The sequence below is a fragment of the Myotis davidii genome, unplaced genomic scaffold, assembly GCF_000327345.1.
Source record: "Myotis davidii unplaced genomic scaffold, ASM32734v1 scaffold514, whole genome shotgun sequence".
NCBI classification, from domain to species: Eukaryota; Metazoa; Chordata; class Mammalia; order Chiroptera; family Vespertilionidae; genus Myotis; species Myotis davidii.
In genome coordinates this window covers 730,914-742,798 of record NW_006286236.1, presented here as the reverse complement: position 1 = coordinate 742,798, position 11,885 = coordinate 730,914, and the positions used below count along the sequence as shown (strand labels likewise).

General features: G+C 60.8%; 2 protein-coding genes across 3 annotated transcripts in view; both read right to left on the bottom strand.

Annotated features, from left to right (window-relative positions):
- The window catches only part of MFNG (MFNG O-fucosylpeptide 3-beta-N-acetylglucosaminyltransferase), a 15,637-nt gene extending 12,427 nt beyond the window's left edge, over positions 1 to 3,210 (bottom strand). The window contains exon 1 of one of the 2 annotated variants that reach the window (XR_435333.2): positions 2,651 to 3,210. Coding sequence is in view for 1 of the 2 variants with exons in the window: in XM_006757425.2 (XP_006757488.1) it covers positions 2,651 to 2,905 (255 nt within the window). In the remaining variant the exon portion in view is untranslated. The remainder of the gene's footprint in view (positions 1 to 2,650) is intronic. The other variant, XM_006757425.2, reaches the window with a different exon arrangement.
- Positions 3,211 to 5,556: 2,346 nt separating this feature from the next.
- Positions 5,557 to 11,885, bottom strand: part of CARD10 (caspase recruitment domain family member 10) — a gene marked incomplete at its 5' end in the record, with an annotated part of 26,577 nt that continues 20,248 nt past the window's right edge. The window contains 9 exons of the mRNA XM_006757450.2: positions 5,557 to 6,451; positions 6,658 to 6,771; positions 7,158 to 7,273; positions 7,368 to 7,526; positions 9,146 to 9,238; positions 10,123 to 10,196; positions 10,381 to 10,624; positions 11,082 to 11,193; positions 11,625 to 11,790. Coding sequence (XP_006757513.2) covers positions 6,362 to 6,451; positions 6,658 to 6,771; positions 7,158 to 7,273; positions 7,368 to 7,526; positions 9,146 to 9,238; positions 10,123 to 10,196; positions 10,381 to 10,624; positions 11,082 to 11,193; positions 11,625 to 11,790 — 1,168 coding nt within the window. The remainder of the gene's footprint in view (positions 6,452 to 6,657; positions 6,772 to 7,157; positions 7,274 to 7,367; positions 7,527 to 9,145; positions 9,239 to 10,122; positions 10,197 to 10,380; positions 10,625 to 11,081; positions 11,194 to 11,624; positions 11,791 to 11,885) is intronic.

Below are 11,885 nucleotides of genomic sequence, written 5' to 3'. Positions count from 1 at the left end.
GAAAGGCTCCTCTGGGGTCACAGAACACGCCTCCCCCAGCCCACCCCTGCTGCCTGGGACAAAGGCCGCACGAGCCCCAGCCGCTGCCACAAAAGCCCACCTGCCGCCTGGCCGCCCTTAACCAGCTGGGGTGGGCGCCCAGCCCTGGAGTTAACCAGCTCGGGCCAGTTCCTGATGGCAGAGCTGCGAGAGCTGCCAAAACCCTCCCGTCCTGTGCAGATGGGGAGACTGAGGGCTGGAAGCGGGAGGGCTTTGCCAAGGTCACAGCGAGAGAGGAGCCACGGGCTAGAGAGGCAGCGAAAGTGGGTCTCCCTGCCCCACCCCCTCCTCTTCCTCCGTTTGAGCTCCTTCCTTTTTTCACCTCTGCCCTGAAAGACAAAATTCGGGGCTCCGCCCCCTGCACTCGGGGCGAGGGCGGGATCAGGCTGAGTGAGTCCGTCTCCCACCCCCGTTAACTGGGCTCGGTTTCCTCGCCTGTGCAATGGGAATATGCAGAGTGTAGCCAGGGACACTCTCCTCCTACCCCGTTAGTTCTGGCCGGTCCAATCGTTCAAACAGCACGTTAACCGGAGAAAATCAGATGTTGATACCTGCACACCGGGAATTCACAGAGGCATGAAATTCCCCAAATAGGGAGGCTTCTGGGCTGAGAGCGGGAGGCAGGCAGTTCAGAGTTAGATGAGAGGAGCAAACGTTTGCTAAACAGGTCCCTGCAGGGCCACCAGCGATGATGGACACGAGGGGAATCTGGGAAGAGCTCTCCACGCACCGAGGTGGCTGTGCTAAGGCTCCTGCCCCGGCCAGCTTTTCTCTCCCCGTCTCCTTAGGCACGAAAGGCGGGTCTGAGCCTCTTCCTGAGTATGTTTCAGCTCGAAACCCTCTCCCTGCCAGGGTGGCACATTGTGGGGATCCCATAATGGCTACCACGTGGGGTCGTTGGGAGGGTTAGACTGAGTGATGGCTCTGACTCGAGGCCCCTTGGAGGCTGAGCGGGTTCTTCCCCCGGCTGCTGGGGTGGCATCTGGGATTGAACTGGGGACACAGAGGGGTTGGCTGTTTGTCTCTCCTCTCCCGGCCCAGTCCTGCCAGACCCAGCCGCCCGGGCTGGAGGCCCAGGACCCTTTCCTGCAGCCCAGTGACCAGGCAGCTGGATCCCGGGTCTGGGCAGGGAAGACAGGACCCTGGCCAAGAGGTGGGAGCTGGTCCCACTGGGCTTCAGGGTGACACACAGGTTAGTGCTTCCTCCCCTTGGGCCTCAGTTTCCTCATCCGGGGCAAGGGCACCCCCATGGTGATCCAGACAATTCAGGAAGGGCCTCAGACCACGTGAGCCACACTCCCGGGCACACACAGACTCAACGCCATAAACAGGAAGGTCTGCGGGGAGGCCAGGCTCTGCGACTTCCGCCAGTAGAACCAGAACTTCCCCCAGACGAGAAGCTGTGTGTCAGGGGGGCGGGGGGGGGCGCGGTGAGCAGGGAAGAGCCTGGGGTGCTGGGGGCCCCGTGGGGAAGTGTCAATCCAAGGATCTAGGACATCAGGGCCAGGAACTTGGGATGGGGGGGATCCTCTCCGCAGGGGGCCCCGGCCTCTTCCAGGCATCACCTGCCCCCATCCTCGGTCCCCAGGAGTCCCCACGCCCCTCTGAAGGCTCAGTCACTTCCTTCCCTGAGCCACCGCCAAAATGGAGACAGCACATGTGTGTGTGTGTGTGTGTGTGTGTGCATGCGTGTGTAAATCTGCCCCCCTCACCTTCCCCAGAGATGGTTCCCAACACCCAAACCACTGACTTCGCTTGAGGAGGGCGATGGCTGAGGGAAAGGGAAGAACCAGGAGGGACTCAGCTTGGAGAGCCGCCTCGGGGGAAACAGAAGTCACCCACATGCGTCTTGTCAGCATGTCTACTAACACTGACACTGGCTCCACACGTGTCAGTGCACACACATGCGCACGCATGCACACACACGCACACACAATCCCACATGCTGGGCCAGCCCTACCCCGACCTCTGCCTCAGCCTCCACAGTCACAGCATGCCCCCCTCCTCCCTCCCTCGGAAACTGCCCCACAGGAAAAGAGCCAGGGGGTCAGGGCGCTCCCCTGGCACACCCTGGGCACCAGAGTCGTGGGTGCAGGGGCTGCTGGGAATTTTGAGAGGATGCCTCCCATTCCGCCCTCTCCCAACAGGCCCCACCAGATGGTCCCCTCCTCAGGAGCTCCCCCATTCTCACAGCACCAGGGCCTGCACTGGGGCAGCCTGGCCAGGCTCATGTCAGCCAGGACCCTTTCAAGGCCTCTGCCCCCGCTGCCCAACACCCACCCCTGCCCCCAGTGCCAGGCTGGGCCAGGCTGGGCAGGAGTGAAGCGGGCACCTGCACAGCCCAGGGAATAGAGGATCCCAGGGGGGACCCAGAAGCCTGGGGCATGAGCCCAGCCTGGCCCCTAAAAGAGACGGAGCAGGGGGCCAGAGGGGTAACGTACCCCAGAGCCAGGGAGGGCACAGCCAGGACCGCAGGAGCCCCCGGATCCTGGGAAGAAGGGGGAGTGGGCAGGTGGGGGAGCCGCTCCTCCCCAAGGCTGCCAGGGACCCCAACCCATAGAAAAGCCTTAGAGTCCCGCAGGCCAGGGGCCCACGGTCACCAGCATGTCACCTGTTCCCTGGTCCTGGAGACCCACGTGTCCAGCAGCAGGTCCAGGCGAGAGCGGTGGAAGGCGCGGGTCGTCTTGACAGCGATGTAGACGTCCTGCAGCTGCAGCTCCGGGGGCGGCGGGCTCGGTGGGCTCAGCCCGGGGGTCCCCTGCACGCTCTTCGGGGACCGGCTCACGTGGTAGCGAAGGGAGAGGAGCCCCAAGCACAGGAGGGTGAGGAGGGCTCCTGCCAGGCCCCGGAGGAGCCGGCACTGCATTGGCCCCGGGACCCCAGACAGCTCGGCCCCCAAATCCCAACTGGACGGGGAGGGGCTCCGGCAAAGACAAAAGTCTGGCAGGCATCGGGGGCCAGCAAGGCGGGGAGAGCTGGGCGCTGGAGCTCGGGCCCCAGAGGCCGAGCCAGGGCAGCCCCTCTGCCTCTGCTCCGCCAGCCCTCCACCTGCTCGGGCCACCCTCCCCACCGCAGCCCGCCCGCTCTGGGGCTCCTGGCCCCGCCTCTCCCCCCAGCGCAGCCCGAGGGGCGGGGCCGGCCCCTGGGAGCCCCAGAGGTGGCAGCTAAAGAGGCAGCTGAAGGGACAGCCCCGTTCCTGCCAGCTGCTGCAGTGGGGGTGGGGGCAACAACAAACCCTCCGTGCCAGGGTGGAAGGGAGGGGCCTCCGGCCTGCCCACTCCCCAGAGACCGCCCGCTGAGCTCATTCAACACCCATTGTGTTGTGGTGCCCTGCTCTCCGGCCTCCCAGCTTTTGCTCAAGGTTCCTCCTCCTGGATGCTCTCCCCCATCCCCGGCATCCTCACCCACGTTCCCTCCTCCAGGAAGCCTTCTTTGATGCCCTCCCAACTTCCAGGGCTCCCACAGTGGTTGGCTCCGTCCCTTTGGTCTTCACAACAGCACTAGGATGGCTACTCCCAGTTTAGAACTGAACACATAAGGCACAGAAGAATCTAAAATGGCCCGGGCGGTGTGGCTCGGTGGATGAGCGTCGACCTATGGACCAGGAGGTCACGGTTTGATTCTCGGTCAGGCCATATGCCCAGGTTGCAGGCTCCACCCCCAGTAGGCAGGGCGTGCAGGAGGCAGCCAATCAATGATTCTCTCTTACCATTGCTGTTTCTCTCCTCCCTTCCTCTGCTGTGGAGAGAACATAGTAGACAAGGGGCCTGGGAAGCAGCTGGAGAGAAGGGGTTGGGATTTATTATTTATTTTTTTAATATGTTTTCATTGAATTTTAGAAAGGAAGGGAGAGGGAGAGAGGGAAACATGGATGTGAGAAACATTGATTGGCTGCCTCCTGCCTGCACCCCGACTGGGCACTGAACCCACAACCTGGGCATGTGCCCTGACTGGAAATAGAACAGCAACCTGACCTTCCGGTGCATAGAGAGGACACTCAACCAACAGAGCCACATCAGCCAGGACAGAATCACAACTTAAATAAAGTGGTCTTGGAAGGCCTCAGGGCGAAGGTGACATTTACCACTTAAGTAAAGACCTGAAGGAAGGAAGGGAGTGAGGCAGGGACCCACCCTGCAAAAGCAAAAGTCTGGCAGGCATCAGGGACCAGGAGGGGAGAGAGAGCTGGGGCCAGGAATTGAACCGTGACCTCCTGGTTCACAGGTTGACACTCAACCACTGAGCCACACCAGCCGGGCTGAGCCCAGCCCTTTTGAATCACCCTACTAAGGGCTGGCCCCATGCCAGGCCCCTTCACAGCTCATCTTCCCAGAACAGCATCACCAGGCTTCCTGCCACACAGACCAGGGTTCAAATCCTGGCTGTGTGACTCCGGGCAGGTGACTTCACCTCTCTGAGCTTCACTTTCATCATTTATGAACCGAGGACAACGTAAGACTTCGTAAAAAGTAAAGGATTCGTGGACTCCTTCACCCCGTGGAAGGTCCCCTAACGTGGGACCAGGCAAAGGCAGCTGAGCTCCCAGGTTCCCACCTCTTCACCCAGACTCATGGGTCCTTAGACCAAGGACGAGGCACACAGCAAGAGGAGAGGTTCATTTACCCGAATGAGAACGACCCAGTTTCCTCCCCCAAGGAGCCCACAGCCACCCACAGAGGCCCGCCTTCCTGCCACAAGGCAGGGCAGGGCACGGCCAAGGAGAAGCCCCAAGGCTGAGAGAATCTAGCAGGCTTCATGGAGACGGTGTCTGGGCCAGACCTCAGAGGACACTAAGAGTTAGGCAGCCCCCGTCCCTGAACACCCCAGCCTCATTTCCTACCGCTCCCCAGCGGCCAAACTCAACCCATTTTCTGCCTCTGAGCCTTTGTTCTTGAGGTTTTCTCCACCTAGTAACCCACGCGCCCAAAATCCCCCAGGGGCCAGCCCAAGTTCATTACCGTTACAGAGAACACAGTCACAGGAGTACCTAGGACAGCACATAGGTATACAAGTCCAATAAATGCTTCTTGAAGAAAGGAGTCACCGCAAACTCAAGTGGCACCTCCTCCAGCAGGCCTGCCGGGATTTCTCCCAGCGAAGGTGACTGATCGCTCTCTGGAGGAGGTCTCAGGGACCCGACTGCACACTGAAGGCTTGCTCTTGGTCTCCTGGACTCCGCAGCCAGGCCCTTAAACCCAAGACCACGCTCCGCTGGCTTCAGTGTCCCTGCCCGAGGGGACACTCCTTTGATGATCAGACACAAGAAGGGCTCACTGTGGGGGTGGCCCATCTGTGGAGCCCTTCTCCGGTCATTCAGGGGCGGGTAAGGTGATGCCAGCACAGATGGCGGGCGGCTCTGGGGATGAGGCTCTGGGGATGAGTCAGGAGTGAAACCTGACCCTCCCCAAGGGCAAGAGGGAACCTGAAAGGTGGTATCAAGCTGAGCTGGAGGTGGGGACAAGTGTCCCCCCAACCCCCACCCCCACTAGGGATGCAAGCAAGCAAAAGGCCACCAACTTCTATGACAAACTGTTTAATGTTCCATAACGTGCAGCTTCTGAGTGAAAAGGGCCCATTCCAACGAGCCGTACATTCTGGTGCCGGAGCAGCCGGACCCTCCCCACCTGTCCCTCTGGGAGGCGGCAGGGCAGGGAGGAGGTGCTGTGAGAACACGGTCCTGGGTGTGCTCACCGGGAACACACGCGTGTTAAGTGCCCGAGTGTCACAGGGTGAGGGACATGACATTTACACAGGAGAGAGAACCACGGACACATGTGTGACCTGAAGACACGAGACGCGGGCACAGGTGACAGTGGACCGGGGCAGCTACAATGCCCACGTGTGGAGCTACACACAGAAATGTGACTGATAGGGGGCGGGGTCACAAAGGGTGGGCTCGGGGCTCCTGTGAGCAGAACTGGCTGAGAGCCTGGGAGACCTCGAGTGCCCGGGGGCAGGCAGAGACCAGAGCCTGCCCGTGAGAACTTGGGTGTACCCAACAGTACACAGTAGTGAGAACCCAGACGCTCGGGTGGGCAGTGACGGAGGGACACAGACCCACGAGTGGGGATGCGGAGACCGGAGGGCTCACAGGAAGGCCCTGAGTGGCAGGTACGGGCCGGAGGGTGGAAGCTGTCGGAGGGCTCCCGCTCCGGCTCCGGCTCCGGCTCCGGCAGGATCCCTCGGTGACAGCCCGGAGCGGAGCCCGAGGGCCTGGGAGGGCTCAGGACACGGAGGATGTCGCAGGCTCAGCTCCCCACAGACACCAGGGTCTCCTGGGGGCGTGTGAGTGCCCGAGGAAGTCGCCGCCCCGAAGGGGTCCTCAGGCCTCACTGCTGCTGCTGCTGCAGCCCCTGCTGCTGCCTCGCTCCACCCACACGAGGCGGGCCTGCTCCTGCAGGATGCGGGACCCCTGCGAGAGAAGAGGATGGGCAGTGGGCAGAGAGGGGCACAGAGACGACAGAGAGAGACAAAGATACGGAGAGTGAGAAAGGACAAACAGATGAAGACAGAAAGACAGATGGCAAAGAAGGAGGGAGAAGACACAGAGGGAGAGAGAGCCAGACAGAGACAGACCCCCCCCCGCCCCAACAGAAAGGAGGTTCGGGTCCGGCCTCACCTGACTTCCCGGACATTCTTCTCGGTCACCTCCACATGGATGACGATGGGGTAGATCTCATTCTGGACCAGCTCCCGCACGCCCCGCGTGCCCAGCTCCAACAGGCAGTGCTTCTTCTCGGGGGTCAAGGTTACATTTTACTCCGGCCCAGAGACACTAACGTCCCTACCCCACATACCCCCGCCAGCACTGGGCTCCGCAGCACCGCCCCACAGGGTCCTGCTTCCCCATCCACAGGGACCTTGGCAGTGAGGGAACAACGGGAGGGCAGGCAGGAGACCTGGGGAAATCAGTCACTTTGCCTCTCCGCACCTCAGCCTGCACATCTATAGGATCAAGCTAATGCCAGCCCCACCCCCACTGTCCCAGCCGCTGCCAGGGCAGTGGAGAGTTTGCGGACACGGAGGCAGAGAGGTGAGATGTACCAGCCATTCACAGGTGAGGAAAGGCCCACAGAATGGAAGGGACTGCCCAGAGCAGCCCCCGCCCCAGCACCTACCTTCCCAACAGACTCCTGGATGGCACGAATCCTGCTGCCCAGCCCAGGGGTGGCAGGCCGGGCCTTGGGGGCTCCGGGAGCTGAGGGTGCGCACTGTTCCTCCCCAGACAGGCTTTCTGGAGAGCAGGAAGAAGCCAGAACCAACGGCCAGTGGGCCTGGCTGCCCCAGAGTGCCACCCTGCCCTCCCCTCTCCGGGCGCAAAGGCTCACCCGCTGGGCACACTTGGAAGTCCAGCCGGGAGTTGGGCAGGTCTAGCAGGTTGCGGATGAGCCGAGGCGCCAGGCACTCGGGCAAGAGCACCACGGGCCGCAGGGAGGGCACCAGCAGCGGCCGCACCAGGCTGTAGGGTTTGAGGCTCCACTCCGGATCTGTGGCAGGGGCGGGTGCAGAGGAGATGAGGGTGCAGGCAGGGCCCCAGCTCCTCTTTTCCAGGGCGCCAGCCCCCTCAACATTCAAAACCCCACCACCTCCTCTCACGCCCCCCATCTTTTTCTCCCTTCTTAAGTCCTGCAGATGCCCCCCACCTTCTGCCCTCTCCCCTCTACACACACACACACACACACACACACACACACAGCTGCCCAGTCCTCCCTGGGACTTCTGCAGTAGACTCCTCCCTAATCTCTGCCTCCCTCTTGCCCCCTAGAGGCCATTGTCCTCTCAGCAGCCAGAGAGAGGTTTTATTTTTAAATATATTTTTATTAATTTCAAAAGAGGAAGAGAAAAGGAGAGAAACATCAATGATGAAAGAGAATCATGGATCGGCTGCATACCCCCTACTGAGGATCTAGCCCACAGCCCTGACTGGGAATCCAACTATGATCTCCTGGTTCACAGGTCGATGCTCAATCACTGATGCTCAAACACTGGCCAGGCCAGAGAGAGGTTTTAAAACTAAAGTCAGATCTTCTAACTCTCATTTTTTCAATGTGTCAACTTCCCATGACTCTTAGGGAAAAGACCACATCCTCCTTGTGGGTGACCCGGTCCCGCCAGAGCCTGGGAGCAGCAAGCCTTGCACCCCATCACAGATTCCCCTCCTACTACGCACACCCAGACCGCCCTTCAGCTGCCTCCTGTCACAGGGCCCACCCTGGCATCCAGTTCTCCTCCATGACAAGTGTCACACTTTGCAATCATGTCCATGAATGAGATGATGTGGCCGACAGGTATCTGCCTCTCCCCATCCCCAACAGGCAGTAAGCTTCAAAGGGGTGGGGGACCACTGTGTCCTGTGGACCAAGAATGACAGTTCTGACACTTGATACCCATGTCCGCCAAACACACCGTGCACAGCCATGCCCCCGGGCCTTTGCACGGGCTGTGCCTTCTTTTCCTTACATGTTTTTTGTTGATTTCTTAGAGAAAGGGGGAGAGAGAGCGACACCGATCAATTGCTCCCTTACACACCCCAACTAGGACCAAACCCGAAACCTGGGCATGTGCCCTGACCAGGAATCAAACCGATGACCCTTTGGTGCCAGGGATGACCCTCAACCAACTGAGCCACACGGGCCAGGACAAGCTGTGCCTTCTGCCTGGAACAAACTCCTCTTCCTCCTTGAAGGACTCGGTTTAAACAATCTCCCTTCCTGCACGTCTTCCTCACCATCCTCGTCTCCTTGCCCCTCAGAATTGCTATTCTCCCATGTGGGCTCTCCCAGCCCCTTCCCCCTGATCTGGCCCAAAGCCTCACCCTACTGCCTCCAGGAACCTATTCTGGGGTCCGCGTGGCACAGCTACACCTGCTCTGCCAGACGAGAACAGGCCCGAGCTCACGCGTGCCCCACACTCATACAGACCACGAACACACTAGGACACATGCGCCTCCTGCACCAACTGGCTCTCTCAAACCTGGAGGCCCATCTCCCACCAAGGGAGCCTTGTCTCTCAGGTCCCGCCCACTGGAACCCTCACAACAGGCCCTCCCAGGCCAAAGGACACCCAGAGGTGCACTCCTGGACTCCATAGGCACCTGTACCCTCACCTGAGCAGGGCTCCAGCAGCAGCTGTTCCGGGGAGTCCCCTGCAGGACTCCCGGCATGCTTGGGCTTCACCAGCCGCAGCTGGTCCAGAGCTCCTGTGAACTCTGCCTTATTCCACCCTTGGGGAGAGGGGAGAGTACATGAAACCCCAGGCAGAGGGGGGCCCATGCCACCACGTCTCCTGTCCCTGCCCAGGGAGGCAAAGACCCAAGAAGCGAGGTGTACCCACCCCCATTTTACAGATGGACAAACTGAGGCCCAGAGACTATAGGAACCTAATGTCACAAGAGAGAAACTTTGGGGTCTCTCCCAATGAACTAGCAATATGGCCTTGGGGAGGAAGATTAATGAAACCAACAACAGCATTTATCATACCAACAGCTGACAGGCATCAAAAGCCTACAATGTGACAAATACTAACTAGGCCACGGATGTGCATGAACCACTAACGCCTTCTATGCCGAGGGGCCAAGCAGGCAGTGTAGCCCCTCATTTTACAGCCGAGGACACAGCCTCCAGGGAGGGTCAGGTGGTTGTCCAAGGTTGCATGGCTGATTAAGTGGCAGAGCTGGGATTCCAATCCAGCCAGTCTGGCTCCAGAGCCTGCGCTCTCAACCCCCTCTAGTGCCACAGCCTCTCGCGTTACTACGGCAACTCATTCTGCCCAGGTGTACAGGGGAGGATCACACGGCCCAGTCCTTCTCCAGGGGCTGGAACAGGGGATAGGACTGTTGTTTTGTCAAGTGCTTTCCGTGTGAGCACGAGGCACACTCTATCTCATTTAATCTCTCAACTACCCTGGGCGTGAGTCCTGCTGTTCCACTTGCTGGCACACAGACGTCAACCAAGTGCGGATGAGGGAGCGAGGGGGGAGCCTCCCTCCTCTCCTCCCCCAGAGAATGAAGCCCGGCCTCTCCCTTCTGGACCCGCCCCTCGAAACCCCTCTCCCCCGCCCCTCACCCAGCTGGTGCAGCCCTGCTTACGTTACTGCGGGGCCCTCGGGGTCGACTGGAGGGAAGGCATTTCTCCTGAGCTTCCAGGAGCTGCTGGGCTCTGGGGGGACAGGGGGGAGTCTTGTCATATGTTAGTATGGCGACAGAGAACCCCTCACAGCCTCTCCTCTAGCCCCCCGTCCTGTTCCAGAGGATAGTGAGGGGCTGCAAAGGGAGAAAGAGGCCCCCACCCCAGTCCCAGCTCCCAATGGGACCCCGTCCCCAGGCTCCTGGCTCTGGGTCACCTCTGATAATTGGGCACTGTGCCCCGATCCAGGTCCCGCAGCGTGAGGGGGTCGACCCGTGCACAGAACCACTCCTGCCGCCGCTTGTACACCGGGTCCACCAGCCGCAGGATCTCCTGGGCTTTCACACACAGGGCGTGGGGGTCTGCCCGCTCGGGCAGAGTGAGGTTGGCTCGAATGTAGAAGGGCTCAGTGCCCAGCCCCTTCACCCAGGCTTCTAGGGCCTCGTGGAAGGACTGGCAAGCTGGGCACGGACAGGGCAGGGGGCAGCAGGGAGGACAAGAGGAGGATGAAGTCAGGCATCGGATGTGACCCTCTCAAAGCCCAAGCTACCAGGACCCCTTTCCTCCCCTTAAAGTGAGAGTCCGAGGCCCAGAGAGAGCAGGACCTGCCCAAGGCCGCCAAGCCCACTCGGGACAGAACTAGGACTCAAACCCAGGGGTCTGGGCTCCTGTCCAGTGCTCCTTTCGCCTCTGCTCGCTGAGGACAGAGGAAGGGCACAAGGACAGACAGCCAGCACGAGGCAGCGACAGGGGCAGGCAGGGCTCCGCCAAGCGTCAGGAGGCGGACGGTCTCCTGCTCGGGCCTCAGTTGCGCCATCCCCGGGGGCTGGATGAGCCCTCTCTTGGGCCCTTGGCTCCGACCCTGTAGGCCTGGTGCGTCCCCAGCCACCACTCCCCCTGCCCCCGGGCCAGACTCACCCTTAGAATCCATCAGGAAGGGGAGTGTGGACACCTGGTTCCAGGTCAAGGTCCTCCGCTGGGCCTCGCCCTCCAGGCCTGCCCGCTCCAGGCCAGCAGCCTCTGCCCTTGGCTGGGAGAAAGCGCAGGCAGGGAGGGAGAAAAGTCAGCTTCCAAAGGCAGGACAGCCCTGGAACTGGAGGAAGACTGAGTGTGCGACCAGCCATGTTCCACAATTCAGACGCCTCCACCTCGGAAGGCAGCGGGCTCTGCTACCTTCAACAGGTCTCTCCACCCAGCAGGTTCAGCCAGGTCCTTCCCACCTTTAAAAGCAGGTGGGCTGTCATTCTGCCCCACCTCCCAGTCCTTGTCCAATCAGATTTCACTTAATGCTGGGTGAGGCGGGGCAACCAGCCGGGTACCAGTGAGCCTGCCTCCTCTGTAGCCAATCCCTAGCCAATCTAGGCCCAGTGACCTAGATCCACCAGTCAGTCAGAAGGCATCCAGCCCTGGTGAAAGCACTAACTCCTCCCCCAGCCCACAGGAGGCGGGGGGGGGGCTCACCTCTCTTGGTTCCACCCTGGCAGACGCAGACCCAGGCCCAGAGAGCACCCTCCGCACCACCGTCTCGGACCAGCTGTCCCCAAGGAGAGGCAGGCCATCTGGACCTCTGTCCTGGGGTTCGGGTCCCCCTGGGGGGCTCCGGCCAGACACTTGTATGGCCAGAGACCTGAGAAGAGAGAAGGGGATGGGAATTAGAGTTCAGTCAACATTTTGCTTCGGTTCAACATCCTTGGAAAACCACAGCAATTCCCCAAGTATGCC